Source organism: Lepisosteus platostomus, chromosome 10, assembly GCF_059453375.1.
Source record: "Lepisosteus platostomus isolate fLepPlt1 chromosome 10, fLepPlt1.hap1, whole genome shotgun sequence".
Classification (NCBI taxonomy): Eukaryota; Metazoa; Chordata; class Actinopteri; order Semionotiformes; family Lepisosteidae; genus Lepisosteus; species Lepisosteus platostomus.
Genome location: NC_142620.1, coordinates 6,901,436 through 6,918,753, shown reverse-complemented (window position 1 = coordinate 6,918,753; position 17,318 = coordinate 6,901,436). Strand labels below are relative to the sequence as shown.

The following is a 17,318-nucleotide window of genomic DNA, read 5'->3' as shown; positions in this document are numbered from 1 at the left end:
GAAAGAGCAGTGTCTGGCAGAGCACTGGCGGCCTAGCCTTTAACGTGTTTGTTAAATCCAGAAATACTGTAGAGCACGTGTAGTAAACCCATATCTGCGAACGTGATGGCACAGCCGGGATTTATATCCCTTAATTAAAGTGTCGCAGGGGTCTGTGACACTGCTGCCTCCCTGAGCTGGGCCTCTTGCAGGTCAGGGACTGGCGGGTGGGAAGAGACTCTCCTGTCGATGCCTCTGTGGGGAATGGATGGCCGGTTCTCCCTAACGGCCGTTTCTTCCTGGTGGGTGACGTGTGCCTGGACACACTACGTTTTCTGGTGCGGGTTCGCTGTCCCTGGAGCCCAGGTTTCGCCCTTATGGGGCACAAGCCAGCGACTGTACCCACCTCACCTGCGCTGGGCATGTTTTGTAGGAGGTTTTAACGTGGTGGTTGAAGACGTGAGCTGTAACTGACACCCCAAGCCTCTTGGTGTTTATTGTGTGGTGGAGGTGCACGAGCTTGTCGTGGAGTTCGGTGATGTATGGCCTGCTGGAATTCAGATCAGTTTCACTGTAATTGTTTCACTTTTTGTCAGGTGGGGTTTCTGTGGAAAAGACGACCTAGGGCGTGTTTAGTCTGAAGAATTTGTCATGTACTGTACTCTGGAATGCTTTAAGAGTAGTGTAGTCTCTTCCCTCCCCAACAAGACTCTTTTAAAGGCATCAGGAATGCCCAGCAGTTAATGAGTCACCGGGGTTTAAAAAACAAATGTTAAAAAAAATTCTTTCCTGTAAATGGTTAACGATTGTGGAAAGTCTTTCTTCAAAGAGCGGTCTGAAAGCAGGAGTGGTTCTCATTCAGCTGTGAGAGCTCGGAGGTGCCTGTCAGCCAGTGCCGAGTTTCACGGTAAACATCTGAAGGCACAGGAGCCCGCGTTGCCATGGAAACCACAACCCGAGGTTCGGGGGAGTGTGGTTTCTGAAACAGCCCCTCGTTTGGTCAGACAGCAAAGTTTTTACATGTAGAGAACACCAGAAACCAAGGTTTGTCCTTTTTGTCTTTTTCACTCTCTGTCCCAGGACTGTGGGGTAGGTAGTCCCCCTTCTTTCAGGGCAAATCGTAACTCGTGCAAATCATTAATCCGTGTAAGTCTTTCAAGACCCAGGCTGCGTGTCTCCGAGTTGACCCCTCTTTACCAGAACTTCTGTTTCCCTCTTCGGTTTCATTTCTTTCAAAAATAAACCAAAACATTCACAGGAAATAAGTGCTCCGGCTGTCTTAGACCAGCCTCCTGTGATAAGAGACAAATGCCACCCCCCACCACCCAAAACAAAACTAAAAACCACTGAGCAAACAGAACGTGGGGAGAGGGAACTTGCTGGGTATTTCCTGCCATGTGATGGATGAGTATTTCTTCAGATTTCTTCAGGAGAAGGGTGGTCCTGTCTTTTTACAGATGAGTGCAGTCAGGTCTCTAGAACAGCTCCCCCATCTGTACCGTCCCAGGGACTCTTAGTTCCACCAGCCTGCAGGGTCCTTGTTAAATCTCGCTCGTGTGTAAGTGACAAGGTTAGGGATAAAGGTCAGTAAAGGGGGCAGTGTAGAGTGTGCACGCTGAGGGACACCGGGAGCCCGCGTTCGAGGTGAGCCTCAGAAACCACGCTGCCCACTTTCTGACGCAAAGACTCGGTTCCCCGCCGACCCGAGTCTCTGTGTGCTTCTGAGTGATAGTCAGCTGGTTAAGGCTTGGAATAGGAATATGAGCTAAAGAGCAGTGGAACCAAGAATTGTGCCTGCATCTGGTTTCATGAATAATATTTTCATGTCAGTAACATCATCAGGTAGAGGTTTTTAAAAAGGCTGGTGAAGGTCCAGTAAAAGTCTTTGTGGCTGCCCCCCCTTAAAAACATGTCCTCCTGTTCGTACTTTTCTTGCCTGTTGTGTTAGTAGATTTGGTTGTTTTGCAGAAGGCTGTGTCGGTGACTGCAGGGCAGTATAGGAAAGGCAAGGGCAGGACAGGGAGAGTGGCGGTGTCACCCCGGTGGGTGCACCCGCTGACCCCACGAGTCGCCCGTGTCTGCACGTGCTGCGCCGCTCAGCCCGCAGCGGGGAGCGGGGCTGGGGAGGTCTCGTGTCCGGTGTCGAGGTCTAGAAACTTCCGGTACTCCGTATATTGAGATTCAAACTGGAGACCTTTCCCCCGTTAAGAGCCTGCAGAGGCAGACCGTCCCCCGTGAAAAAACACATTGAATTTCAGGTGCTTTATCTTTTGAATTTCAGGTGCTGAATTGAGATGCAGCTGTTGATGCTGCCAGTAGTTCTTTATATGCAGTATAATTCAGCTTATGCACCAAAATCTAAAGATTTTCTGCTTCTCTATTGCCTATTCTCTAGTACAGATTTATGTGGTTTCATGTGCCAAATGGTACATTTTAACACTTGCTCGCCAGCAGACCTCCAAGCTTTGCTGTGTAACTGGACTGGTCACCTGTGTAAATATCTGGGAATCCAGCCCCCAGCCCTGCCAGGGGACCAGCTGCCCCCCTGCCTGTCTCTGCAGTCTTCCCTGATCTTCTCTTATCTCCAGAGATAATCTGCACAATGAAAGCAGGATTAATGTGAAACAGGTCACTGAGCTGCTGTTTGTTGGTCTGTTGGTATTTCATTTTCTCTAAGGGGGGGTGCACACTTAAAGCACAACCGGGCTTTTGCTTTGAATTTTGTCCCCCCGAGATGGAGCAGTTTTTCGGTCCCCCGGTGGCCGGGGGCGAGCCGTGCCGTGGGGTCTGGCTCCTGACAGGATGGGGCCGCGGCGCCCAGTCACCAGGTCGAGAGCTTCTCCTCTGGCTCCCTTTCACTTTCTTTACTTGCGGCGGTGCGACAGGACCTCCAGCGACCAAGATGAACTCGGACGTCTCGGTTTAGGACTTATTTTGATGTGGAATTTCATTACAAATGTATCTGTGGGGCTGTTTCCTTAATGCTCCCTCCGGGTTTTGAATTGTCATTTCATTCGGCCATTAGAAGCCAGTTTAGAGATCTTTTCAAATATGGATGCAGTCTGTCACAAGAGCTTTGAGTCACTGTGGAAATTGCTTTCTTTCACCGAGTTATCCTTAAAGTGTTTTTTTATGGATCCTATATCAAAACCCTCAAGGGCTTAGAGAACCATGCATTATCACAGGAAGAATGGCCATTACTTGAGGCAGTCTAGTTTTAGTTAATGTTTTAATATTTTATCTGCGCATGCCTGTGAATTCCTATTCCCTTTGTATTTTTATAGATACATTTTCTGAAATGGGCATGGCTGCGTCTGTCTGTGAAAAAAACGCATTATTGAACTACAGATGGCAAGACAGGCTCTTAAACTTCCTTTTAATCTGTGGAATGTTTGTTTGAAACTTCCCAGCTACTTTTAATGCCTAGGAAACAGACCGCAGTGTTTATTGCCATTTGCAATAGAAATCCTGAGATGGTAAATGGGATCTGAGCAGGGGAAGAGCACGTTTTTACCCTAATGGTGTAGTTGCCATAGGCACGGAGTTATGCAGGAGAGCCAAGTGAGTAAATCAGAAGGAGCATCCAGTCCAGGGGACAGCCCTTGTTCTTTAGAGCCTTACTCTCGCAGGTTTTGTCGATCACCCTTAAATCACCGATTTCTGAGGATATGGACCAGTGCCACTGTGATCAGTTAGGTGTGTTGTGAAGCAGTTTGGAGATCATTTAGTAGAAAAATCTTAAGTACTTCTTGGGCACCCAATGACCAGAGTTCTCTTAATTTAACAGACTATTGGGCAGCCCGGCTAGCTCAATCGGTAGAGCATGAGACTCTTAATCTCAGGGTCGTGGGTTCGAGCCCCACGTTGGGCGGTATCATTTTGGGGCGGAGCGGTGGCTCTGTGGCTAAGGATCTGCGCCTGTGGCTGGAAGGTTGCCGGTTCAAATCCAGCAGCGGGCAGAGGAATCCTACTCCGTTGGGCTCCTGAGCAAGGCCCTTAACCCCAACTGATCCAGGGGAGCTGTACAATGGCAGACCCTGCGCTCTGACCTCAAGCTAATAAAGTAATGTTATATTATATTGTTTGATTCATCCATGGCTAACAGTCCTTGTTAATCTTTAAACACGGGTGTTCTATATACCGAGCTGGTTTGGAGCTCTCTGGGACCAAGGCCGCTCTGGGTGAAGACTGAACTCACAGATTGCCACAGAGAGCACCGAACTGGGGTTGAAGCCAGATGTTCGCCACTGGCCTTCTGCGTAGGGTTAAACTACGCTCGCAGCCAGAGGATCTTTATCATGACTTGCGGTTCTATTTATACAGGCAGGTCTGGCACTGAGCTGAGGTCAGGAGTTGGAGATAAATGGCTGACATTGTTTGTTGACCTTGTTTTTAGCTTTAGACCCAGCTGCTCCTGACTTGTTTTTTTGTTTCCCAGCCAGGCCAGGGCTGTGAGCTACCGACGGAGAGCTGTCGGCCGCTGAGCCTGGTTTAATGAGTACCCCTTCAGGTGCTCCCATGCTGCGGGCCAAGGGCACGCAAGACCCTTTAATAACGGAGCCCCTGGAGCTGGTGCTCCCCTGCCTTCCGCGCGGGGGATGTTTGCACGCGGCCCGGATCGACAGCGTCGTCACGGGAGCTCCGCGTGCCTTAACCCCTAGTTTTCTGAGCGGGTGATCAACACGTTTGCGTGTGAGCTCACTGGGAAAACCACACATCTTTTTTCCGGGATGAGTAATGAATTTCGTGCTTGACTAAAGCATGCCCAGCCCCGCGTGTGCACACAGCCGGCTGCCATCTTTCCACTGGGCTGTTTGCTGGGTCCACTTACTCTCGACCCTTTCTGGGAGTTAAATCTCTAATCTCTTTATTATAAAGGAACAAGTCATAGGTTTATTCCATGCCGAAAAGAGAAGACAGAAAAAATACAGTGCTTCTTCAGGTGTGAGGGCTTCACAGCCGAAACGTTGTGTTTTTTCTCTCTTCTCTTCTGTTTTCAGCATGGAATAAACCTATGACGTGTTCCTTTGCAGCCTACGCATGCTGACGTAGCTACTCACCTGAACGATCTTTATTATAAAACGTTGTGTTTTCTTTCTTCTTTTTTTTTCAGCATGGAGTAAACCTATCACTTGTATCTTTATTATAATACATACATGGGGAAACACGTGTTCTATATATTTCCCTTCCTTTTCTATTATTAATATTAATTGTAGATTGGGACCACCGAGCTGTAGGAGCATGGGTCAGGCTGCCGAGCCGTGTTGTTGAAGCCGATACCTGGGCTTCTTTCAGGATACAGCCGGGTGAGACCCTGGGACCGTTAGCCACTCACTATCCAGCAGACGAGATGGGCCGAATGGCCTCCTCTCGTTTGCCGCCTTTCACGTACGTGTGTGTTCTTGGGGCGCGTTTCTCTAATGAGTCGGGGCGTGCGTTTTCACTCGTTAACGTCGTCGCTGGAGGAAGGAGTGTTGGGAATGCATTCCCCTGTGGAAAGAGGTGAGAGTGTGAGCCCAGACACAGGGACGAGGGCCAGCACCACGCTGCTCTGGTCGTTCTGCCTGGGTAGGGTAGCTTTTAATGAGTTCTGCAGCTGGAAACGACGGGCTCTCCCCTTCTCCTGTGACAACAAGTCATTTAATAATAATAATAATAATAATAATTGCTTACACTTATATAGCGCTTTTTCTGGACACTCCACTCAAAGCGCTTTACAGGTAATGGGGACTCCCCTCCACCACCACCACCAATGTGCAGCATCCTCATCCTCATCATTCGACTCTTATCGGCTCGTGTTGGCTGCACTGGCCGTTAAACCAGCAGAGCCCCGCTGTCCGGACCACGCCGGTCTGCTGCCTGGCTGAAAAGGGCCCCGCGTGGCTCCACTTCTCTCATGCTTCAACCTCCTGGATTTTTCCGCCGTTCTTATCCGCTCTCACCTCGGAGGCAGAAGAGCTGAGATCGCTTGCAGTGCAGTTTTCTCCGGAAGACAAAAATCGCAGATCGCACCAGTAAAGATGAGGACTGGTTTGGTTGAGATACTTCAGATGCGCCATTCTCAGCGAATGGGAAAGGACTCTTGCATCAAGAGTCATCGCAGTGTTATTGAGGTTGTAAAGTTTGACAATTGTTTGGTGGCTCACCTTCCTGGAGCTTCTCTGTTATTATATATTCTCCTAAGACAGTGTAAACACACACGTGTTTCTGCATGTGTGCGTATGAGTATATATCCTCCTTCACGTTCCCTCAGTCATCCCCTGGGAGGCCCTGCTCTGTGGTTAGGGGGCTTTGATGAGGATGGGGAGTGGAAAGTTTCCTTGTCAGAGATGACTTGCCATTTATTATTGAAGCTGGATCTACATTATTGAAAAAATATTACTCTGAATTTTTCATTTGGGCACATTAGTGTGGGGAAAAAAAGTTAAAAGAAAATGTAAATGCCCCTTTGAACATTCACGACAGGTTTTCTGAGGTGATAAGATGTGGATATATTGACTTCCTGACCGGTTTCAGGTGTTTCGGTTTTTATTTGTCCAAATCTCAGTTTAACTTCACGAGGAGTTTTATACAATTCGAATTTTTGTTGTTTTTTAAAATAAAAATTAGCGGTGGTGCAGGGCGCTGCTCACAGAGCTTCCTGCTCGGACAGTTTCACTTCCTGGGTCAGAGGGCAAGTTGCCCGCTCGGTGGACAGTAGAGAGCTGTTGCATGGGGGCACTGCTCACTGCTCACAACGAAGGTGGTGGTTCTTGATTGATTTATTAAATTAAAGATATGTTGCCGAGTGAAGTACATAAAGAGTAAGTAGTCAGTGTCCAGGTCATTTAGACGTGGAGTCTGGGAGCTCACAGATAGACAGAACTGAAGTGTTGGGTAGTTGACCATTTCTGTAACTCTCATACACTGGCCATGTCCCTTCAAGCCCAGGCAGTTGTTTAGCTGTTTGTATCTAAAGTAACAGAATTTGAAGGATGTGCGAAAGGAAGGAAGATGGAAGGTTTTTTTTTCATTCACTTGTGTTGGGAAGTTGTAAAGTCTTTACAGACGGGGACAGCTTGTCTCTATTCAGGCATCCTGCTCGGGGAGAGATAGCACAAGTGGTCTGACATTTGACTTCCTGGTCGTGAGCCTGCTTGCTGTCACACTGGAAGGTGGATAGAGAGTCAGAGGACTCGCAGACGCAAGCAGCTCTGCCCTGGACACACAGCATGTCTCTCCCTGGCGGGGGTGAAGGGCTGATAACTATAGCATTGATTGCACATCACATTCGCTGCATACAATAAGTGTGACCACCCCTTAAGCCAGGAGCATGCAGACTTTCTTGTAATTCCACACGCGATGATGGGTGTTACTCGGGTTCCTGACCTCAACAATAGCCAGGAATGAAACTTCCCTGCCACAGGGCATTTACCTACAGGAAGGAGGAGGGTTTGTTTATTTTTAAATTAAGAACAACTAGAAGGATTTCATGGAATGATCAAGCAGAAGTCGGAATGATATGGAACCTTGTGGAGAGGAGGGAACGACAATCAATCAGTCAATCAAGTGAACACACTGACATTCTTCTGCTGGCCGGGTCTTGCACATTCCTCGCCAGCACCAGAAGTGGTGGTCTGCCCTAATCTGATTCATGATATCAGCTCGTTGTCACTGCCGAGCCTGTCTTATTTCATTAAGCACGTCTTATCAGCGCTCCAGTCATTAGCGAGCCTGGAGAATCTTATTCCGGAGGGGCCCAGTGACGTACGCAGCCCACGCAGCTCGGAGAGCCAGCTCTGAGTGCCCCTGCTCAGAGAAGAGCACTTCTCTCTGGAGGAGATCGGCACTGTGCAGCTCTCCGGCTTGGCGGCTCTCCGCCGTGCGAGTGTGAGTGTGTGTGTGTGCGCGCACAGGAGTGCACGGTCCCACCCTCCGGGTCTCCATGAAGAAGTTTTTCAGCATGGTCATACAGAACCTCATCAGCCTGTCCAAGGAGAGGCCATGGCTGAACGAGAGGCAGCTTGCGAAGACGAAGGAGGGGCTCCAGCGGCGCCAGAAGCCGCGGCAGCAGGGGAAGGTGACGGCTCGTTCCTGTCCTCCGGGGTGCAGGCTGCGGGGGGTCGCTGCGGCGCGCACAGCCTGCGGAGAGAGGCTGCGTGTGCGCTGGGGAGGGAAGCCGGGAGACGCGGGCTGATTCGGCTCGGCGGTTCTCTTCTGTGCCCCCCTGGCAGGGCGCAGAGAGCGTCGGGCGTGAGGCTGCAGAGCGGGGTGACCAGACAGGACCCCGGACCCTCACACACCTGCCTGACTCTCACAGATAATCCGCCTTCAAAGAAAAGACACAGATCTACCGGTTCGACTCATGCAGTCTAGCAGAGCTGCTTGTTGGGTGGGGGCTTTTTTCCATGCTTCAGTGTAATGTTTGCTCCATAACATGTGAGCTTTTGAAGAAGTGCGTTCCTTTTTTATTGTCATCACGACTTTTATGATTTAGGTCATCTTCGCGATGCTTTTCTTGTGAGTGGCAGGTTGCTGAAGATCGTGGGGTTAAGAGCTCCGCATTCTCTCTTTGTTCCGTTTTCATTTTCTTCACCGGTGTAATGTGTTGTGTGGAGGTTGTTTTTCATCCCTGACACTCGGGACAGGTTCGAAAAACCACAAAAAAAAATCAGCTCTGCCATTTTCACATGAAAGGAACAAAAACTCTGATATTATTATGATCAAAACTGCACTCTTTCACAGACCCAGACAGAAGTTCGAAATTGCTGTGCTTATTCTTATCTGTCTCTAAGGAGCTCTGTTTACTTTACATTAAACATCATTAACTGCTTATCAGGTAGTTTTGTCAGTGTAGTAAGCGTTAGCATTTTCATGAATTAATCTGCAAAAAGTAAACTCGGATACGGTCTAGCTCCCTAATGGTTTCTTCTGTGTAGTACAAAGATGGTTTCTTATATTGGGTGTTTAACAACATATCGTTTGTTCCCGGTTCAGGAGTCGTGTTTTTGTGCCTGTATCATTTTGCAAGCGTGAATCCTGTTTACTCGAAGCGGGCGTAATGGTGATAGCACTTCTGAATTCTGAGTTTGAAGATTTCCATGATAGATTCCAGATTACTCTGTTCTCTCTTGTCATCAGAGGTGTCCTTTGTTAACAGTGTGGTACATTTCAGAACATAAACCCGTTGCAAATTTCTGCATCGGCGCTGTCCGTCTGGCCAGTGGACAGTAAGAGCCTGCAGGTAGTCGTAAGCACCGCGCGGGTCACTCCGATACTTTCTGCTTCCCTGTTCTTTTCACTGGGATCGCAGAGCGTCTCCGTTCCCTGCGTGGGGATGCAAGACCTGTCAAGCGGTTTATCACCGCGCATGAAATTCATCTTCAGCGGAGCGTCTCAGCAGCTTCCCCATGTTAACATGCGGGACAGCTTTATTGACCAGGAGCTTTTAACTAACAGCTATGAGGTTTCGAGTTGCCATGAGTTATTCACAAGCAAGCGGTTCCTGAAAGATGTGGGGTTTAGTTCAGTACTTAAATATGCCGAAGAAAGTAATTTGAAAAAATCTTAAACGGATAGTTGGGTTATGTTTTCATGGAGTTAAGTAGCGGGGTTATCTGGGGAGCTTTTCCCAGCAGCACAGTCATCGTCTCCCACAGTGCAGCAGCTCCTCAGTCAGGACGGCCCTCTTGCCAGTTCATCTGACCGACACGGTCCGAACTTCCCTCCCAAGCAAGACGGGATTCATCTCGCTGCGTGGCTCTCCACGGCGGGGCCACAGAGGACCGGACCTCGCGGTACTTTCTGGGACTCTTCACTTCCCATGTTCTTCTCCAGACACTCAGTTCAGGGAAAATCCCTGTCGATAGGCTTATCGGGATTATCCTGCTTCCCACGGGCTGCAGGGACCGGCCCTGTGGTGGATTTGCATCCCTCTAATCAGATTATTTATTTGTCCCTTAATTCCTGCCTCAATAGGTGTCGCCCCCTTCTGGGTCTGTAAGTACCTGCAGGTGAAAGATGACGCGCTCTTGTTTCTCTTGTTTTGAGTGGCGGCTTGACTTGGGGCGCGGAGGAGGGTTTTGAGCTGTGCTGCCGGCTGTTTTAGCCCATCTGCTCGTTTGGACAGTTTTTAAAGTGATTATTCGGACACTTTTTTTTTTCTATACAATTGGTGCAGTAATGGAATTTTTTTCTGAAGAGCGCTTTTGATATTCTATATGTATGTTTTTCTTAACGCTGGGGAACGCAATTCGGTTTTTGGAGAGCTCCTGCAGCTCAGGAAAGAAAGCCCGTCTGGTCAAACTAAAATTTTGTGAACACATAAATCTGTCCCTCCGATGACTCTTGCTGTAATTGTCTTAAAGGTGCTGCAGCCTTTGCTGTGTGTGCTGCTCCAGCTGTGAGCACATTAGGCTCTGTGTTCAGCCTGATGTGAGGGGCGTGCACCCCGGCACAGCCTGGAATCCTTCCTGTCTGCCAGGAATAACACACTGGACACGCTGCTGAGCTCCAGCTGCAGTCCCACACCGGGCTCTCTTGTGGTTTTGTGTTTCTGTATTTGCGAAGACCTCCCATTAACACTCATTTTGTATTACTTTGCTCTTCTGTACTTCACTTGGGTGAAATTAAACTCAAAACATCTTTATTTGGGCAGTTTTCGATTGAATAGATGATGTCATGTGGTTTATGAAAACAGCTCTGATCTCCTCACTAGTCCTTGTAGTGCCTGGGGTAACACTTTTTCAGATGTGGTCGGTCTTCACGTCGGTGTTAGTACCTGTGCGTGCACACTCTCTCGGCTGATTGGCTTGCAGAAAAGGTTGTGCGGAGTGGGTGTCATGGGGCAGTCTGTTGCAGCTGACCCCTCTCTCTTCATCTGGGCACAGCTGCTGCCGCTGAGAGTTTAGAGAGAGCCAGGCTGTTCGCTTATTGCAAACTCCTCGAGACGGAGGAAGTAGGGACTGTGCTGAGCCTTCAGGGGCTGGTAGTCCGTTTATGGTCTGGGGGAGATTCAGAAATAATACAACCAGGGCTTGTCACAACCTCCAGAAGAGTGTTCTTCCTCTCAATGAATACAGTAAGTCCCTTTTTGCCAGGTTTGGGAAGCCCTAAGGGATTGCTTTGTTCAGGCATCCAACTGGATCATCATTTTCTGATCACTTAGGTAACTCCACAATATCACTTTGTATTGAACTTCCAGCTCAATTACCTCGCACTTCAGACCTCGGGTCTCCCATCTGACCTTGTGCGCAGATTGTTTTACTTATTTGTGATTTGCTCAGTTGTGTGTGACATGTGGGAACTGTGTAAAATGAGCCCTTTAGCAGGAGGTCTTCCCTTGCTTTTGTGGTCAGAATATTTCATTATTTATGTGGAAGAGGACCCAGTGTCACTTCTGGACTGCTCATTAAGTAAATATGTGTACATAGGAGTGCGTGGGAAGAGGGGTCGTATTTGAGCCTGGCCTTTCAATATATTTACAAACTTACATTTTGTCTATGTAGACCTGAAGAAGGCTCCACGGCCGAAACGTTGTTTTCTTTCCTCTTTTTTTCAGCATGGAATAAACCTATTACTTGTTCCTTTACGTGTTGTATATGTCTGCTCCACAAATAATTGAAAATAGGAGGAGGTAGTTTTAAGGTGTCTTGGGAAGTCTGTGAAAAATGATTGCAGGTCCATTGCAATCATGTGACTCAAGCTGCTCCTTGAGTTCGAATGAGTGCACAGAATCTCAGGAGGCAGTCAAGTCCCCATGTTCTGCATTGCACTTTCTTTCTCCATAACTGAGTCTCAAAAAAATCAACTTTTCTTGCAAGTTCAAGCTGTTTAATATCCTGTGCAAAACTGAAATTGCCACTTCTGAAGCAGTACAGGGTATTTAGAAAAGGGCTTTAATGGACATTAATGGCTTGTGCATGCCAGGAATAAATTCAATTTAAAGCAAAATGCGTATGCACCTGAATAACAATGAAATGCAGCTAGTTATCACTGTAGCCCACTGTGCATTATTGCTTGAATCATTATTTGTCAATTGCATTCACACAAATACAAAAGCACGGTTTCAGATAGGTCATGCTCCAGAGGCTTGAAAATGTCATCATGCCGTATGGTACTCAGAGACGTGTTAATAGCTCTGATATGTACTTTAACATGGGCATGGCTGCACGATGTGCTGTTGCCGTCAGTCTTTCTAAAGCTTTAGCGATTTTCCAGCAGCCCACTGGCCTGTGTTTCCCCTGTGCATGAAGCAGCCCTGGCAGCTCCCTGCAGCGGGTGACAGTGTGTAGCTATGACTGACTCGCCGGATTCCCTTGTCTGTTGTTCAGCCTTCTGCTGACGGAGGCACTGGACTGTGATGGGCTTTCTCCCACCAGTGCTGCCCCAGCGGATTTCCCCTCCCACTGCTCTCCTCCAGTGGATCCCCACTGCCTGCCTTTGTGCATGTGTCTGTGATGGGAGATTGCAACCGTTTCAGTTTTTGCACAAAAGCGCAGATCAGTACTTTACCGTGCCTTCAGCCAGATTCAGTGCATTGTGAGGAGTGTTGTGCAGGATAATTGTGGATTACAATATAATGCAATACATGAGGCACTAATGTGAGTATGTTGCACGACTCTAAAGCTCAGATACAGGCATAGCCACATGCTAGATTTTGAGGGACAACTGGCTGGTTTGGGCAATGCAATGTGTGAGCAGCTCTTTCTGCCCCTCCAGTGTTGCACTGTGGTCTGTTACTGAGTGGATTTTTAAACACCTGCTAGTATGCCTGCAGAAGAAAAGAAATGAGCACCTGTAGAAATGTGTACGTGAAACGGAGAGAATCTCCCCAGCTTAGAAACCACAGTAGTCTCCCCTGTGACTCCACTTGATAAAGATGCAGCTTTTGCAAAAGTCTGAACTCTTGTGGGGGGAGGCATTGCCATCGTTTGCTAAGTACATCTGCACCATTTGGTCAAACGCAGTGAGTCACACGCATGAACACTCCCTCCCTCTCCCAAAAAAATAATATAATAGCACTGAAGTACTACATCCTGAGCCGGGACACACGTGTTAAACAATCTTTGGTTTCAAAATGAGTTTGGCTCTTGGTAGTTGGACTTCGTGATCCGCAGATATTTGGTTGCATCTTACAGGTTATTAATCTCCCTGCCTCGCCCTGTCAAGGCCCCCTGCTAATGAGAGCACGCCCAAGTGTCGGAGCACAACCTCGGGGACAAGCTATGGCATGCATTTTAATCCCAATTAAGTTGACAAGTGAAGGTTTCCCAGTGTCAGCAGATCACGAACCCGACAGAGCTCGAGAGAGGCAGGCTTGGCTGCAGCCATAAAGCGACTTGGAAGCTGGCCAGCAATGGGTAGACTTGAATTGTTAAGGGTGGGTGTGTTTGTTGGCTCAGGTTTATTTGTGTGTGCTGTTATTTATGTTCTGTGCCTTGCCTTGCGCAGTAATAAAATTGCAGCAGCGCATCAGCAGTTAAGAGTTATTTTGAGCCAATTAAATTGTGGGTTAATCTCACGGTTTGCCGTTTGCTAGTCATAACATGCAGCGAGGAGTAAACAGCGGGCTGGCTCACCGCAGGAATCAGTGCCGTTGCGCTGCAGCCTCCCATCTCCATGAACAGGGGGCTGGTGTGCCAGCAGTAGCAATTAAAGTCTGTAAACATTACACCTCTGGAAGCTTTGCAAAAACAAAATTCCACAGGGACCCTAGAGTCCTCTTTTCCTAAATGCTGAGAATTCAGCTGACGGAGAAAGTAGCAAGGCTGTGTCAGTGGCTGAGATGCCGGAGTCCCTGCCCTCTGTTCCTCGTTTTTAAAGGGTGTAGTCTCTTCAGAGTTGCGGCCGTCACAAATGCCTGCGTGGGAATTTCACATTTTACCGTACCACGCTGTGTGTTTGCTTTGCGGCGGTTTCTCCTGCTTTGCCGTACATTGCACCGTAGCGTGGAGCTGTGGTTAGGGCTCTAGGGTGAGAGCTGGGGTTCTAGGTTTGTAGCTGCCGCTGTTGTACCTTTGATGAAGACCTTTTGCTCAGATTGCTCCAGCAAAATGTCCTGCTGTGAGTGAAAAAAGTTCATCATAAAATTTGTATCCCGTACACTGTTTTTCCCCTGATTCCACCGAGCTTTTGTTTTTCCTTCCTCCAGGAGAAGTTGTTACAAGGTCTGTCTCTCCTTCCTCCCTGCCAGATGATCCTGACTGTGTACCTGAGCAACAGCGAGCAGGTGCTGACGGAGGTGCCCATCACACCGGAGACCACCTGCCGGGACGTGGTGGAGTTCTGCAAGGAGCCGGGCGAGGCCGGCTGCCACCTGGCGGAGGTGTGGAGAGGCAATGGTAAGGGCACCGCCAACGCCCACCGGGTATCCCGGCACGCTGCTGAGCATCATGGGAAAGGATCACCCTGAGCCCTGCCCTACCGGAATGAGCAACTCTGACATGACGATGCAACACTGTGAGAAGACAGCCTGTAAAAAAGAGTAGATGCAGAACCACAGTGGTTCGTGTGTTTGATTCTTTCATCTTAACTGACTTTAATGCACAGGTCTGGAATTTCTACCCAGTTCAGGGAAAAGTTTCGTCTTTAAAGTAATGCCTTGTCATGACCAACTATGTGTGTAAGGGGTTATAAAATGAAGAACAAGTTGGGGGAAAGTAATTTTAGAAGTTTTTCATTTCAGTGGCTTATACTGTATGTGTGTATAGCTGCTTTGTAAGGTAATACAATACCTCCTAAAAAACAAATTCCCCAGTTTTTAGTTTAAAAACACTCTTCACATAAGTAATTTATGCATTTCTTCTTATAGGTAACCTTAAGGTCAGTGTTTGTGCTATGGTTGTGAAAGCATTTTAAAAATGCTGCATAGTTCAGTTTGAAAGGTGCTTCTTGTACTACAGAAGAGCTTTGTATTTCACAAGACGGAGAATCTGATGTGTACAGAGAAATTAAAATCCTATAGGTTCCTGATCCCTCTTTTCGCTGTGAGGCTAGAGTACTGTGAGAGAGCAGAGATTTCCATTGAAATGTTACTTGATTAAAGGCTCTTTTTCAGAGTTATGGTTTCATTCCCATCCTGCTGTGATCTTTTTACGCAGAGAGAAAGTTAAGGTTATAGTGTGTTTGCAGGTACCTCTCCTCACTCTCTGATCTCTTCCTGGATCCTCTTGCTCTGCTCCACACTGACCCCTTGTGGAGCTGGAGCTGACTCACAGGGGTTTTTCCTCTGTGAAATCAGTCTTGATATCTCGCACGTGCTCATTTTTCTCCACTGTCCCTGCTGCGTAATGTGTGACTGGCTTACAATTCACAGTTAGTCACTGGATTTTTGTGATGGACTTTTCTTCAGAGCACCGCACACATCGATTGAAATTGATACTGGCACCGAGGAGGCTAAAGTGTGTGTGAATGCCCACCTTTTCAGATTTGGACAGGAAAATTCTGTAATCCTTAAATCAGTTGCACAGCCTTTGTCTTGGGGTGTCTTGTCTTCTGCTGTACATGAAGTCAGTGCTGGCAGAGAAAGGTGTTTCCTGCAGCCTGACGGGTCCACAGCACAGACCCGTCTCGCTATAGTCTCTCTCTTCCTGTCCCCAGCCATGCTTCCTGCCTCACACACGCCGTTTTTCCTCCCTGGTGAAGCCAAGCCTTCAGACACTGGATGGGTGACTCCCTGCAGTTCTGTTAATCTTGCAGCTGGTCCACCGGGAGGTACAAGGTGACCCCATATACAAGGTCCAGTGTGGCTTCCAGAGCCCCAACAGAGCTGTTCAGACACTCAAGACAGCCATCTTGCCTCGGGTTGCCCATTCAGCCCCACCTACACTTTATTCTGCTTTCTATGACTGCACTGCAATAGAAATGGCAATAATGATGCATATCTTAATACATGTGTTTAAATTACAAACATCCTATGTCATACTGGAAATGTCTGCTCAGGGTGCTAAATATGACTGCTGACTTACCCTGGGGGAGTAATGTCAGCTGAAGAGTCTCCCTAGCTACAGATCCGCTGTGCTGGTAATGTTTAGGTCCCTTCTCTATGTAAACAGAGCTCACGTGTTCATACCAGTGAAATGCATTAGCCCCTGAAACAATGAGAATCATTGTCGGTCTTTGTTAGAATCTGGAGGAGAAAGGAGGTCAGGATGTCACTGATTCTCAGACCCACAGACTTGTTTTGTTTTTCTAGTTCAGTCAATTAACCCCCCCCTGGAGCTCAGCTGCCCCCTGCTTCCACCTGGCTGGGGGAGCAGCTGGTGTTCTGAGAGCAGATTACAGAAGTATGTCCTGACTCGCCACTCTTGCCAGAAAAGGAATCTGCAGTGTCCCTTCCTTCACCCTCTTCCACATTCCATCTCTTGGCAGAACATTTCATTCCTCTGCTTCCCTGCCAGTCTTCTCCTAAAAATCTTACTGCAACCTGACCAATATCTGAGTGGTTCCTAAACCTCAGCGATCTGAAGATTCCTAGTCTCCTAGGAGACGTGGTTGGTCTCCTAATCTCCTCCATGAGTTTATTTTTCCAGTGTAAGCATAGTCTGCTGGGTTCCAGTGTGGCTCAACCAGCAATGACCCTCACCCAAGCGCCTAGTCCTGAGAGTTTGGTGGGATTAGTCAGCAGGGATCTCTTGGCAATGCTGCGCCCCTTGCCACTTTCTGGGTGCTAGGAGGTCTGCTGTGCCTTCTGTGGGGGTTTCCCCCTCCTCTGGTTGGCAACAGACTTGCATGCAGCACAGGGTGGTGTAGCCTGAGACGCTTTAAAAGACAGGTGGATGAAAGGGGGACAGAGCCTGTACTTCATCCTCCTCCTCCTTCCCCCGTGTGCGTTCGCTGGTTTCAGGTGGAATGGATTTTTTAGCAAAAAAATAATAAATACTGGCGATTAAAAAGCAATAACCAGTAGAATACTTAGCAAAAAGAATGACTTAGTAGTATAGCTTTCTCCACCCCGAGAAAACTTGCACTACTGGGCAAATATGTCTGATATACTTTGGGTTACCGCTGTAAATTTGAAGGTAGCTGGAATCATTGAGTTTTTTGTAATAATGCAGGCCCACAACTGCATATAAAATCCAACCCCATGAATCCGTCTTAGAAAATCCTAGGGCGCTGCCCTGGTTCACCTTATTTACATATGGGGTACACATCTTCCCTCTTTATCATGGGTCTTCCTTCCTGTTAGGCAAACCCCACTGCGTCCTCGGTGGCAGATTTGCACGAGAAGCGGCAGCGTGTTCGGTTGGCTTCCCCGCGGCGCCCCAGCCAGCCTGCTGGAATGCGTAGCCTGCAGCTGTCTCTCCGTGGCTACCTTGCTCAGACCTGTCGATCCCCACCTGCTCGCCCTTCTCCTCCTC

The 17,318-nt window shown here is 48.2% G+C and overlaps 1 protein-coding gene and 1 non-coding gene across 7 annotated transcripts in view; both read left to right on the top strand.

Moving 5' to 3' along the window:
* The window catches only part of ppp1r13bb (protein phosphatase 1, regulatory subunit 13Bb), a 65,514-nt gene that overhangs the window by 10,157 nt on the left and 38,039 nt on the right, over window positions 1-17,318 (top strand). For 2 of the 6 annotated variants that reach the window (XM_088647800.1, XM_088647799.1), the window contains exon 3: window positions 14,153-14,300. In XM_088647800.1, the coding sequence (XP_088503926.1) occupies window positions 14,153-14,300 (148 nt within the window). Of the gene's footprint in view, window positions 1-7,758; window positions 8,039-14,152; window positions 14,301-17,318 lie in introns of those variants that run through there. The other 4 variants (XM_088647797.1, XM_088647798.1, XM_088647801.1 and 1 more) reach the window with 4 other exon arrangements.
* trnak-cuu (transfer RNA lysine (anticodon CUU)) lies at window positions 3,778-3,850 on the top strand. The gene has a single exon. It is a non-coding gene; the product is annotated as a tRNA-Lys (tRNA).